Below are 13,109 nucleotides of genomic sequence, written 5' to 3'. Positions count from 1 at the left end.
GGTCCTCATGGCCCTCCTGGCCCCTCCGAGCACCCCCACCCCCCAGCAGGGCCTCAGGGACAGGGAGGGGGCTTCAGAAAGACTCTGGGCCCTCAAGAGCTCTGCCCCCTCCCCATGCACTCTGGAGCACCAGATCAGCCTAAGGACGCGAGAGATCTTCAGGGGAAGAAAATGCCTTCTTTTGCAGTTTGCCGAGCGCGGGTGTAACTTCTCAGCTGTCTGGATTATTTCACGGAGAGGTCAGTGACCTCCGGGCTCCCAGCAGACAAATGGGCAGCAAAACTGGACGTAAGTTGAGTTTAACGACACCCCCCCCGGCCCCCGTGTCATCATCCTGGCCGTGCGTGATTTCAGGGCCCAGAACACTGGCCAGAATGTCTCATCAGGGGGATGCACGATGCACTGGAGCACGGCACCCGCGGGGGGAGAGGGAACGGGGTCCTGGACGCCACCAGTACTTTCTGTGAAGAGGCAGAATGGGGAGATCACGGCGCTGGCATCTGTGGGAGCATCATTTGGTATCACCTGTGTCGTTGGCATGACAGGTGCACTGGGCCGCGTATAAACAGGCTCACATGTCAAAAGCTATTGCCTCCTAAAATAGACAAGGGAAGAAACAACAATTGTTGGAGAGGATGTGGAGAAAGGGGATCCTTCCTACATTGTTGGTGGGAATGCAAGTTGGTACAGCCACTCTGGAAAACAGTGTGGAGGTCCCTTAAAAAGTTAAAAATTGAGCTACCCTATGATCCAGCCATTGCACTACTGGGTGTTTACCCCAAAGATACAGACGTAGTGAAGAGAAGGGCCATATGCACCCCAATGTTCATAGCAGCATTGTCCACAGTAGCCAAATCGTGGAAGGAACCGAGATGCCCTTCAACAGATGACTGGATTAAGAAGTTGTGGTCCATATATACAATGGAATATTACTCAGCTATCAGAAAGAACGAGTTCTCAACATTTGCTGCAACATGGATGGCACTGGAGGAGATAATGCTAAGTGAAATAAGTCAAGCAGAGAAAGACAACTATCATATGATTTCTCTCATCTATGGAACATAAGAAGTAGGATGATCGGTAGGGGAAGAAAGGGATAAAGAAAGGGGGGGTAATCAGAAGGGGGAATGAACCATGAGAGACTATGGACTCTGAGAAACAAACTGAGGGCTACAGAGGGGAGGGGGGTGGGGGAATGGGATAGGCCGGTGATGTGTAGTAAGGAGGGCACATATTGCATGGTGCACTGGGTGTTATACGCAACTAATGAATCATCGAGCCTTACATCGGAAACCGGGGATGTACTATATGGTGACTAACATAATATAATAAAAAATCAAAAAAAATAAAAATAAAGTAAGATAAAAACATTTAATCATAAAAAAAAAAAAAGCTATTGCCTCCTTTCTGGGTTTACCAAGAATCCATTTGATTTCTTCCCAGATCTGTGTAAGCAAGTGAGTCATAACTATTTTAAGTATGCAATTCGGTTAACAATTATGTAAATCCATTATGAAATAAGTAGTAATTTCTATGACCAGTAGGTTTGGAAAGAGCCCATGAACACAAACTCCTGCTTGAGAAATGAGTGGCCTGAGGCAGCTGGGAAAGATCCGGGGTTTGCAAGGGTCGAAAGGCGGTGCAGACACCCTAGTGGCGGGCCCTGCGGGTCTGTTTGGAGTAAAAATGCCGTGTTTGGAGCCCCTGGGTGGCTCGGTCGGTTAAATATCTTCCTTCGGGTCTGGTCATGATCTCGGGGTCCTGGGATCGACCCCCGCATTGGGCTATCTGCGCAAAGTCTGCTTCTCCCTCTCCCTCTGCCTGCTGCTCCCCCTGCTTGTGCTCTCCATCTCTCAAATAAATAAATAAAAATCTTTAAAAAAAAATCCCGGGGCGCCTGGGTAGCGCAGTCGTTAAAGCGTCTGTCTTCAGCTCAGGGCGTGATCCCGGCGTGCAGGGATCGAGTCCCACGTCGGGCTCCTCCGCTGTGAGCCTGCTTCTTCCTCTCCCACTCCCCCTGCTGTGTTCCCTCTCTCGCTGGCTGTCTCTCTGTCACATAAAAAAAAAAAAAATCTTTAAAAAAAAAAAATCCCATGTTTAAGGTGTCTATACCAGTCAGGAGTCTCTAACCAACACTTTCCAGTTCACCCTTGGAGCCCGATGGCGGGAGAGTCCGCAGCGTGGCCCAGGACAGTCCTTCCTCAGCCTGAGCAAGGCGCCAACTGAAGACCTGGGGATGCTCACAAAGACAAGGGTGTCTCGCTGTCGGCGTGCTGTCTGGGTGATCTCTAGCTTTCGTTTTTGAAAAACGCCTAATAACGGGATAATGAACAAAATGGAATTTTTCAGCAATAGCTTTGTCTACATGAAGCATTTTGAAGTGAGCCAGTTCTACTGATTCATTTTGGAATGTGTGTGTTTGAGACTCTCACTGTGTAATGCAGGTAAAATGGGTGCGTGGCGGCACCTGCGGGGACCCCGCTCTTCCGGCCGCTCCCAAGAGTATTCTAGGCACAGATGAGTCCCAAAATACATTCCACTCTGCTTTTCGCAGAAACTGTACCATATGTTATATGGCGTCCTCCTGCTCTTTACTTTGATTTTCTTCTTCTAAAGTTTATTGGAGGCTATTTGGGAGATGTACTACATTGTTTAACAGGTACAGCCTATGATTGTCAGTGATGTTTAGTGAGGGAGCTCCTGGGAAGAGTGCCCCTGGAGATGGATGGGGCGGGGCTGGACCCCTCGAAGTGCATGAGACCACCCCCCTGGCGCTCGACCATCTGCCAGCTGTCTGTGCACACGAGAATCTCGTATATGATGACCCGAGTCTAGAAATCCCTTTTACATGTAAACACACAGGGTCTGCGCTGGGTGGTTGAAAACGTTAGCATCCCGGCATTTCCCAGGCCTCCCTCCGCGGGCCATCAGAAGAAAGCGTGATCACCGTTGCTGCAAGCCGTGTGATGGCACCCACGGGATTGGGGACACCCAGCGTGCACCCCTGTGCTTGTGTGCATGACGGGGTGCAACCCAGTCTCCCACTGCGCCCAGGAGTGGCCTCTGCCTGGACACAAGCATTCAGAGCGAAATGCATGACATCCCTATCAGTGACTTCCCTCCCTTCTCCCGTCGTGCTCACTCAGGACACGTGATTTTGCAAAATCGTGTAGGTAAGAAAATGATGAGTTCAGGATAGTAAAGGAATATGATCGGAAAGGCTACTATAAATTAACAAGTTACTGTCATTCGTGTAACTAGTCCCCTGTGATGGATATTTACACTGTTTCCAGCTTTTGGTCTCCGGTTGTGAGTTCAAGCCCCACACTGGGTATGGAGCCCACTTAAAAAAGTAATCCTGCCAGGACTTGCCTTGGGTTTGGCCACAGCTTGTTTTTCCCAGATTGCAAATCATTTTTTAAAAAATATTTATTTATGGGGCCCCTGGGTGGCTCAGCTGGTGAAGCGTCTGCCTTCTGCTCAGGTCATCAGGTCCCGATTCAGGTTCTCTGCTTAGCGAGGAACCTGCATCTCCCTCTGCCCCTCCCCCCCATTCGTGCTCACTCTCTCAAATAAATAAATAAAATCTTTTTTAAAAAAAAGAAGATTCATTTACTTAGAGAGAGAGAGTGCACATGCACAAGTTGGAGTGGGGAGGAGCAGAGGGAGAGAGAGAATCTCCATTAGACTCTACTGAGCCCAAAGCCGGACATGGGACTCGATTCCAGGACCCTGAGATCACGACCTGAGCCAAAATCAAGAGTCAGACGCTCAACCGACTGAGCCATGCAGGCGTGCCTGCAAATCTTTTATTCTTGAATAAATTCATCTTTCATTGGCAAAATCAATCAATAAAAGGTACCCCTGCCATGAATGTAAATTTTCACTGGTGACCACCTCACACTGGTCCCAGCACACCACTCACCCTGGATGACGCGGCGGCCCCAGAGGCCCCCTCTGCACAGTCTATACTCAGTGCACAGTGAAACCGACCCTTTAAAAATGCAAGATCCATGGATCTTATTTGGATCCACTTTCTAATGAACAGGGATAAACTATTCCAACTGGGAGTAAAAACACTTGCGAGACAGTTGAAAACACGGGGAAGTGATTGGATAGTTGATGATATTAAGGAATCATTATTTTAGATGCAAATAGCGGTATTTTGGTTATGTTAAAAATGCAAATTCATATCTTCTGGAGACACACTACGTGCTAAGACATTCATGCATGTATCTGGAATTTGCTTCGAAACAGTCCAGTTGGAGGACGGGGAGGAGGAGGGAGGAGACAGCAGAAACACACGTGCACCCTGGAGTCCTCCAGGGCCCCGGAGGTCCATGAGCCGCAGTGAGCAGTTACTGTCCAGGGAGCCCAGAACGGGAGCTTACAGACCAACTGTAGGGCTGTGGAAAAGACGAATGTATCCACCCAAGTTTAGGTGGTGACTTTTGTTTTTTTGGTTTTGTTTTTTTATTTTTATTTTTTAATAATTTTTTTAAAAGATTTTATTTATTTGAGAGGGAGTACAAGCAGGGGGAGTAGCAGAGGGAGAGGGAGAAGCAGGCTTTCCGCCAAGCAGAAAGCCCGATGGGGGGCTCGATCCCAGGACCCTAGGATCATTGACGTGAGTCGAAGGCAGACTGAGCCACCCAGGCACCCCTTTTCTGGTGTTTTTTTTTTTTTTTAATTTTATTTATTTGAGAGAGAGAGAGAGAGAGAGCCCAAGAGGGGGAGGGGAGGGGCAGTGGGAGAGGCAAGCTCCCTGCTGAGTAGGGACCCTGACCCGGGACTCTGAGACCATGACCTGAGCCGAAGGCAGACACTTAACCCAATGAGCCGCCCAGGCGCCCCTAGATGGTGACTTTTGGATGCATGCATCTCCTCCTTCTCTCCCCAGACCCTGTTGTGACTGCGGCAGTGGGAGCTGCCCCAGGGAGGGCTGCCCCAGGGAGGGCTCACCGACTGCGGCCACCAGATTGAAGCCACACAGAGGTCAGCTCAGAGAGGTTTGCGCTATCCAGTGGGGGACGGTGTGAGTCTCAAAAATGATACTGTTTGTAACAGGTTGAGTAAAAATCCGTGAGTCCTTAGTAATCAGAAGAAGGAGAGATTCGAAATTTACTCTATTTTTATAGCTTCAGAGTAATAATTGCTTCAGGCCAAGACCATTAATTGATGGTAACGCAGAGCAGCCAGGCAGAAGGTCTGGGAACAGTCTTCACACGGAGGCCGAGTGTCGCCCACACGTCAGCTGCTCGCTGGGAAGAGGACAGAGGCCCTTCCAGTGGGGCCGTGCGGAGGGCAGGGCCGCCTCACTGCAGAGTCGGCCTGAGGTCGTGTGTACCCTACAAGAGGCAGGATCGAGGACACACAGCATCAGCCACAGAGTCTCCCTGCTACAAATGGTCAACTCGAGACTAACATTCTCAGCCTCACCTCCGGTTTACCGAGGAACAAGGAAGTAAGTACATGGACAGGTGACATCGGGCAGCTCCGGAATCAAGGGCGTTCCGTGGAGTCAACGTCCGGGCTACTTAAGGAGCCAATGACATAAAGAAAAAGTGTAGGCCGGGGTGCCTGGGGGGCTCAGTGGGTGAAGTGTCTGCCTTCTGCTCAGGTCATGATCTCAGGGTCCTGGGATCCGGCCCCCCCACTCCCATGGAAGTGGGCGTGACAGCACATGGGCCCAAGGATGGGGTCTTCCTGGGGCGATAGATTATGGTGACTATTGCCCAATTCAGTAAGTTCACTGACAATTATTCTCTTAAGAAGGGTGAATTTTATGGTGTATAATTATAATCTCAATTAAATTAATAGAAATTATAGTACACAAAAAAAGTGGAAGGACCATTGTGGATTTAAAGAAGCCAGAGACACAGAACCTGATATGGGGCCTGGGCTGGGTCCTGGCTGGGCCGAGAAGGGCTTTATAGAAGGCATTCCGATTGTAGGGGAATCACACTGTAACAAACTCATTCCAAGGCCAATGGGGAAAACCTGAATATGGACCGGATACCGCGGATTCTATGGATTCTGCCCCACTTTCAGAGGTGAGGAAGGCATTGGGTGAGCCCTGCTGTCCAGGGAGCACATCTGGCCAGCTCCCCTGGGCATGGGGACGCTGAGGTCATACTGTAATCCAGACCCTGCCCGTCCTGCCTTCTCCTGGGGGCCTTCCTCAGGGAGCACTGATTTACCCTGACGGTGTAGTTTTGAGCTTACCTCTCTCTTTTTGAAAACCAAGCCCAGTATGTTTTCGGGGAGATACATGGCACTGGAGATCGACAGGCACAAAGATCAGAACCATGGCTGCCTGTGGCGAGGGAACCAGGACCACACCGCTGAGGATGGGTAAGACAGACTGACTGCTGCTCTTCTTTCGGGCCCACTTGGTGCCCTGATGTTGGGCAACTTCTAAAGGTGGCCCTTGAGGATCCCCACTCCCCGGGTCTACGTGCCCTTGTGCGGTCCCCTTCCCTCGAGTGTGGGCCGGACCCAACGGAACATAGCGACCGTGGTGGGATGGCATGTGTGTGACATGTTGTGAGGACTGTGACTTCCTGCTGGATGCCACCGGCCTCGGGACCCTTCCCCCTGGCCCCGGAGAGGCCTCAGCTGCATCGTGCTCAGACTCCTGACCTACAGGAACGGAAAGGACGCGTCACATTCCGCAACGCTGGGCACACCGCAGATCACCAACCCAATCAACACGCTTCTGTCGATGAAGTTCCTTGCTCTGGAGGAACGTGAGGACGGGGTCTACAGTCAGGTGTCACAGTTTGCTCCGCTGTTTGGGAGCCTCGTCTGGGCCCAGCACCAGCCTTGGCGCCAAGATTCTCGGCACAAGCTGGGCGAGGCCCCAGGGCTCGCACTCGAACAAGACCTTGTTCACACACACGCCGCGTGTCAGGCACTCCGTACAGGAAGCAGTCGTACGCACCGTGAGCTCTCCCCTCGCTTGGTCAGCTCTCCGGGAAAGCCACTCGGGACCTGGCGGGGTCTCAGTACCTGTGCTAACACAGGAAGCTCCTTCGGTCACTTTTCCGCCACCCAGCACGTGCGTGGCATCACCGTCCAGGATTGGTCTGCTGAACAGACAACCGCTGGTCAGTGTGGATGATTGAGGACTAAGCTGTTAACCAAGGGACCAGGGCAGGCTGAGTTGATGAAAGGTCGTCTATCCTCACCCACGCAGGAGCCCCGGAGGACAGGAGAAAACGACACAGCCGCAGGCGCCACCAGCACTTCGTGCACAGGGAACCGGCCAGCAGCCGGGCAAACTGCAGACATTCGCATACCATTCGGACAGAAATGGCTGCTGGGTCAAGGGCCCCAGTGGGGAGCAGAGGCTGTTCCTAGCTTGTGGTTCTAGACCCTTACCAGGCTCCCTTCAGCCCCCACAGCGAGCTCCTTACTGCACGTTTGCACACTTGGTCTCAAGCCCAGCTCCCGACCCGGAAGGGCCTCATCTCAACAGCACCTCCCGGCTCAGGATGATCAGGCTCCCAGGACGGCGGGACTGCAGGACCAGGAGGGGGAAGCTCCTATCAGATGTGGGGACTCCTATCACAGGGCAGGCACAGTACTGAGCTCCCCTAACGCCTTTCCCCATCACTTTGTCAACCAACCATGTCATTGCTCGGCTTGATTGCTGACCTTTCCCCCTAATTCTGTATTCCCAAAGTAAACGGGATCCAGCTATTCTAGGAACATGGTCCAAAGACCTTTCTCGAGCTCTCCTGCTGATACATGGCGCACCTCTAAAGCAGCAATCACCCCACAGATGTGTGAACCAGAACCAGGTGCAGCCAGCAGTTGGAACACACGGCATAGGTGAGCCTGGGGGGCTCAAGTCAGGGAAACTTCTGCCTTCAGGACCAAGTCCCACATCTGACCCCACACAGAGCTCCCTGCTCAGTGGGGAGCCTGCTTCTCCCTCTCCTCCTGCTTATTTTCTCATAAAATCTCTTAAAAGAGCCTATGTGAGTAATGGGGGAAACCTAGTGCCCCGTTAGGAGTGCTGGCAGACTTGTCCAAATGAAGGGTTACAGGAGTTAGGACTTGGTTCCTACAGCAGTCACTTTGTGCCTTGATGAGCAGTCAGCGCCCCCCTCCCCGCCCAGAGCTCTGGTCCAGCCTGGTCACCACACCACCTGTTCAAGTCCTGGCTTGTATATCTCCTGCCCCCACATACTTTACAGACACCCCACACCAATTATTTCTTGAGTCAGGGGAGCAAACAAACCTGCAGCTGTGAATGAAAGCTGTATAGCCCCGACCCCCCCCCCCAACAAGGACAGACAAATGTGGTTTAGGTTTTATTTCATCATCATAAACTGAACTCTGCAATCCAGCTAGACCTGGGGGGAAAGAACCATGGAGCCCGCAGAACTGCAGTGAGAGCACAGAGATTCTGGGGGTATTTCGAGCAGGTGGGGGTGGAGGGGTGCTCTCCTGAGCTACAGAAGGAATGGTCTGGTAGTTAAGATAAAACACAAGTCAGAATTATTAGATCTGTCCACAGTCAGCAATGGTGATCTTCTTGCTCGTCTTGCCATTCCTGGACCCGAAGCGCTCCATGGCCTCCACGATGTTCATGCCCTCTTTGACCTTACCGAAGACCACGTGCTTGCCGTCCAACCTGCAAACACAATGGCCAGCATCACCGACAGGGACGAAGAAATGGCTCACACTGTGCAGGGAGGGGAATGGGGGCCTGCACCCCAACATGGCACACCCGAGAGAACATCAGAAGGGGTGTACTCGGCCTTTAGGACCACCTCACGTTGGCTCAACACTGTAAACATCGCATTCATCTAGCTCAACAAACAGCACCACCACCACAGGTGACTGGAAAGGTCTCAAAAGGTGGTGTAAGATTCTCCAACTGCTGTCAAAAATCCTACGCTTAGACTGGACCCCTGGGGGCACTTGGGTGGCTCAGTTAAGCAACTGCCTTCGGCTCTGGTCATGATCCTGGGTTCCTTGGATAGACTCGAGTCGGGTTCCCTGCTGAGTAGGGAGTCTGCTTCTCACAGCCTTTCTGCACCCCCCCCACCTGCCCCGTGTGCTTTCTCGTAAATAAAAAGACCCTAAGAACCAACAAGCACATGCTAATCAAATAAAAGTACCACTCTTTTGTTGTTTTAAGTGTTTAACTTTAAAAGAACTTTTTGGTCAGTAACCTCTACACCCAACGTGGGGCTTGAACGTACAACTCTGAGATCAAGCATCCCAGCCTCCTGCGACTAAGCCAGCAAGGGGCCCCAAATTACCACACAACTGAACTACTCGGCTGAGCACCATCTCACTAATCCAGTATCTTGCTTTCTGTAGCACAGGACCTGAATTTGTAGCTTCCTCTCGTCCTCCCGCTACTTCAGATGGAAAACAGGGAAGGGGAAAGCGAGGAATTAGCGCTCTCTGGTTGCCTTCACCGTGTTCTGCCCTTACCACTCGGTCTTGGCAGTGCAGATGAAGAACTGGGAACCGTTTGTGTTGGGTCCTGCGTTGGCCATGGACAGGATGCCAGGACCCGTGTGCTTCAGGATGAAATTCTCATCATCAAACTTCTCCCCGTAAATGGACTTGCCGCCAGTTCCGTTATGGCGTGTGAAGTCCCCACCCTGTGAATGAGAGCAAAATCTGTCACTCCTGGCAGCGTGATCAGAAAACATGCCAACCCGCAAGGATCCAACATTAAAACACAAGTTTAAACTGACTCCCGAAATTGAGACTCAAATGGTAGAAAACAACTCATACACACCTATGCTGAAATACTCTGGCTCACGCTCAAATTAAGAAAACCACCCAGATCAGACCAGTGAATTTCATACCTGGCACATAAATCCTGGAATAATCCTGTGAAAGCAGGAACCTTTATAACCAAATCCTTTCTCCCCAGTGCTCAGAGCACGGAAGTTCTCTGAAAACCAAACCAAACAAAAATACACACCATATACATATACATATATATGCACAAACACGCACGCGCGCCCAAATTTTTAAAATGGTATATATACCTCAAGAAGTTAAAAAACAAAACAAGAAAAAAAAAACACCAAACAAACCCAAAACCCCCCTCAAACCCCATACTAACCTGCTGTCTTTGGAACTTTGTCTGCAAACAGCTGTAAGAGAAAATGAGTGTTAATTAACAACATCTGCTGGCGTATTCTGTTGCTTAGTAGCCATGTCTTTAGGGGCTTCTGAATCATAAATTCATTTTCTCACTAGAAGAAGAAAATGCTTCTTCAGTAATTATCGTGAATCCCAAAGAAGAACGGTTCCCGGCAGCCTAGAGGTCCTATGGGGTTGCGTTAGGCAACACGAGACCCAGACATGCCAAAAATCCAGCACCAGTAATGAGTCAGTGTGAGGCTTCTAAAACATGCCTCCCAGCTTCTCAGTGCCTCACACCTTCCCCGAACACGCGCAGGCTCCTCGCGCGCGCACCGCCTCCCCCGACTGCAGCTGCCGCCCAAGGGAGGCGGGTGTTCAGGAGCCGCAAGCGCTCCCGCAGAAACAAGCTGCCACCCCCCACCTGCTCGTGCAGCCGCAGAGTCCCGAGCACAGCCAAGCCCTTCGGGAGGACCAGCTTAGGAAGATCTCAAACCCCCGTGACGCCAACACCTAGTCGGTTCTCCGGGCGGGGCGCCCTGGATCGGGAGTCCCCGCTGGGCGCGGAGCCCACTTTACACGTAACTAACGCTGCGTGTCTGTACGGAGTCTCCGGATGTTCCTGCCAGGAAGCCCTCGCTCCGCGGCCCACGCCGCAGCTCCGGGCTGCCGCACCTCCACCCGTTCCCCCCCAGGCCATCGGGCACCCCAGGCCAGCGGCCCCGGCACTGGCCGGCAAGCACACACAGGCGCCTCCCGCAGGGCCCCGCCCTCCCGGCTGCGGGGCGGGGGACAAGGAGAGGTGACGCGGGGACTGGATCCGCCGCCGGAAGCCCCCAGGACGGGATTCCCCCCCATCCCCGCAGGTGCGCTCCCGGGAGGGGCCGGGCAGCGCCACGTGCGGAGAGCGACCTGGCCAGTCCGCTTGCGCCGCCCGCTCGGCCCGCACAGCCGCCGGGGAACCGTTGGGCGGGCGGGGCCGGCGTCGTCGGCGCAAGGCGGGGGCGCCGCACGCTTCCGCCGGGCGGGGCCGACCGCTTCCGCAGTCACCCCCCCACCGCCGTACCCTAGGCCGCCCCCCGCGCCCCCGCCGTCCCGCCTGCGGGCGTTGCCCACCCCGGGCGCCCGGCCCGAGCACGTGCGCGCCGCCCCTCCCCCGCCGCCCCGCCTTTGTCCGCCGCCGCCCCTCCCCCGCCGCCCCCAGCCGCCCAAAATGGCCCCTCATCAGGAAATGGCGCCGCGCCGCCCGCCCTCCTCAGGCAGGGGCCGTCTGTCCACCAGATCGCCCGCGACCCCCATTCACCGCCACCCCCTGGCCGCCCGCGCCCCTCCGCCCGCGCCCGTCCGCACCGTGCGCCCCGCCCGCCCACCTCGAAGGAGACGCGGCCCAAGGGCTCGCCGTCCACGGCGATGTCGAAGAACACGGTGGGGTTGACCATGGCTGGGCGGCGCGGGCGGCTCCGAAGCGGCGGCGTCTGCAAGGCGGCACGAGCCCCGCCGCGGACCCTTTTATAGCCGGCCCGGCCCCGCCCACGGCCGGTCGCGCGCCCGGATCCTGGCCAATCGCGAGCGCGGAGCGGTCGGAGTGATGGGGCGGCTGGCCTATGAGTGGAGACGGCGCCGGAGGGGCGGGACGGGGGCGCGCGTGCGCGCTGGCGGCGCAGGCAGGTTCCCGCCCGCGGGCTCCGTGTCGGCGCTGCGGCGTGGGGACCCGGTCGGGGACGGGGTGCGGGAGCCGGGAGTGAGGCCCGGCTGACCGGCAGAGCCCGAGGGGGAGCCAGGCGGGAGGGAGACCGAGGCTGCGGCGCGGGCGGGCCTACGCAGCCCGGCGGCCAGGGCGTGTCCCCATTGCGCAGAGGGGGCAACTGAGGCGAACGCAGGCCTCAAGGTCGCGCCGCCCGCCAAGGTCGCCCGCGTCCCACCAGGCCCGCGCCCCCGCGACCTCGCGCGCGGCTGGGGGCGCTGGGTGGCCTTGGGCATCGCCTCCTTCTCCAGCTCATGGGAGGCACCGCCGCCCCCGTCTTAGAGGTTACGAAATGCTTCCAAAATGCCCTACTTTCCGAAAATATCTTGCACAGTCCTCTTGAATTTTCTCCAGGAGGAGGACGTTGACACGAGAGCCTGGCAGGCTCGTACCTGCAGAGTCGCGGCGCGCTCTCTTGCCCTCTTTCGACTTGGGGAACAGGAGTGGGAGCCGCGTCCCCCCCCCCGCCCCCGGGCTCAGACGCCGGCGGTGAACCCGCTCCCCTGCAGAGTCTGGAAGTGGGGGTCGTCAGGTCCTCGTCGGCCACTCAGTTGCAGCGTTCCCGGTGTCATGTCGTATGTCAAAGCCGGTGGCTCCAACTGCACGGCGGGGAAAGCAGTGGTGGCTCCTACTGCACGGCGGGGAAAGCCGTAGGATGCGCCCCGTAGGATGCGCCCCGCGGCGGGCGTCCCGCGCTGTCACTGCAGCTGCATCCGGAGCCCACGTGTGCTGGGCTTACAGACCCTGCTTCCCAGTCCCGGCCGCCCCACGGCCCCCCGCTGTACCGGTGGAAAGTGAGGCTCCTCCCTGTGAGTAGCTGCTTAGAGTCACCAGCCTGCGAGTGTTCCCAAAGCCGGACCTGGAAACTGCTTTTTTTTTTTCTCTCCTACATCACCTGGTGCTTGGTGACCTTGAGGAAGCTCTGTGTTCCCTTCTGCTTGAACCAAAGTGCCCCAGGCCCTCAGCCATGAGCTCCCTACGCTGCTCTCTCCTCCACGCTGAGCCTTGCAGCATTTAGGGACCTGTCCTAAGAAAGGAAGGACTGCGTGAAGGCAGAAGGTACTTCGCTCACGCTTTCGCCACCTAGCCGCCTAAAGTCCTGCCTTCCTGTAAACATCACCGGGGTCAGCAAGGCCCTGGGTCTGCTCCCTGCATCCGTGCCAGCGTACAGGGTGTGCACTCAAGGAAGTGAGCATGCAGGGGGAGCCAGTGTGGTAGGGAATCCTGAATTAGCATTATCAGT

At 55.0% G+C, this 13,109-nt stretch overlaps 1 protein-coding gene across 1 annotated transcript; it reads right to left on the bottom strand.

Moving 5' to 3' along the window:
* Positions 1 to 8,308: 8,308 nt before the first annotated feature.
* Positions 8,309 to 11,645, bottom strand: PPIA (peptidylprolyl isomerase A). The gene is made up of 5 exons (XM_045793563.2): positions 11,493 to 11,645; positions 10,103 to 10,133; positions 9,840 to 9,928; positions 9,457 to 9,629; positions 8,309 to 8,644 (listed from the first exon to the last, which is right to left on the bottom strand). The coding sequence occupies exons 1-5, from the start codon at positions 11,559 to 11,561 to the stop codon at positions 8,512 to 8,514; spliced, it is 495 nt and encodes a 164-aa protein (XP_045649519.1). The 5' UTR covers positions 11,562 to 11,645; the 3' UTR covers positions 8,309 to 8,511.
* Between the last annotated feature and the right edge of the window lie 1,464 nt (positions 11,646 to 13,109).

Source organism: Ursus americanus, chromosome 3 (assembly GCF_024610735.1).
Source record: "Ursus americanus isolate L20-20 chromosome 3, mUrsAme1.1.p, whole genome shotgun sequence".
Taxonomy (NCBI): domain Eukaryota; kingdom Metazoa; phylum Chordata; class Mammalia; order Carnivora; family Ursidae; genus Ursus; species Ursus americanus.
This window is presented reverse-complemented; position numbering and strand designations above follow the sequence as displayed.

Coding starts and splice junctions, on each gene's coding strand:
- PPIA (XM_045793563.2), bottom strand. CDS start 11,561: ATGGTCAACCCCACCGTGTTCTTCGACATCGCCGTGGACGGCGAGCCC. Junction 9,929..10,102: donor CAAAGTTCCAAAGACAGCAG/GTTAGTATGGGG, acceptor TTTGGTTTTCAG/AGAACTTCCGTGCTCTGAGC. Junction 8,645..9,456: donor TGCACTGCCAAGACCGAGTG/GTAAGGGCAGAA, acceptor TTGTGTTTGCAG/GTTGGACGGCAAGCACGTGG.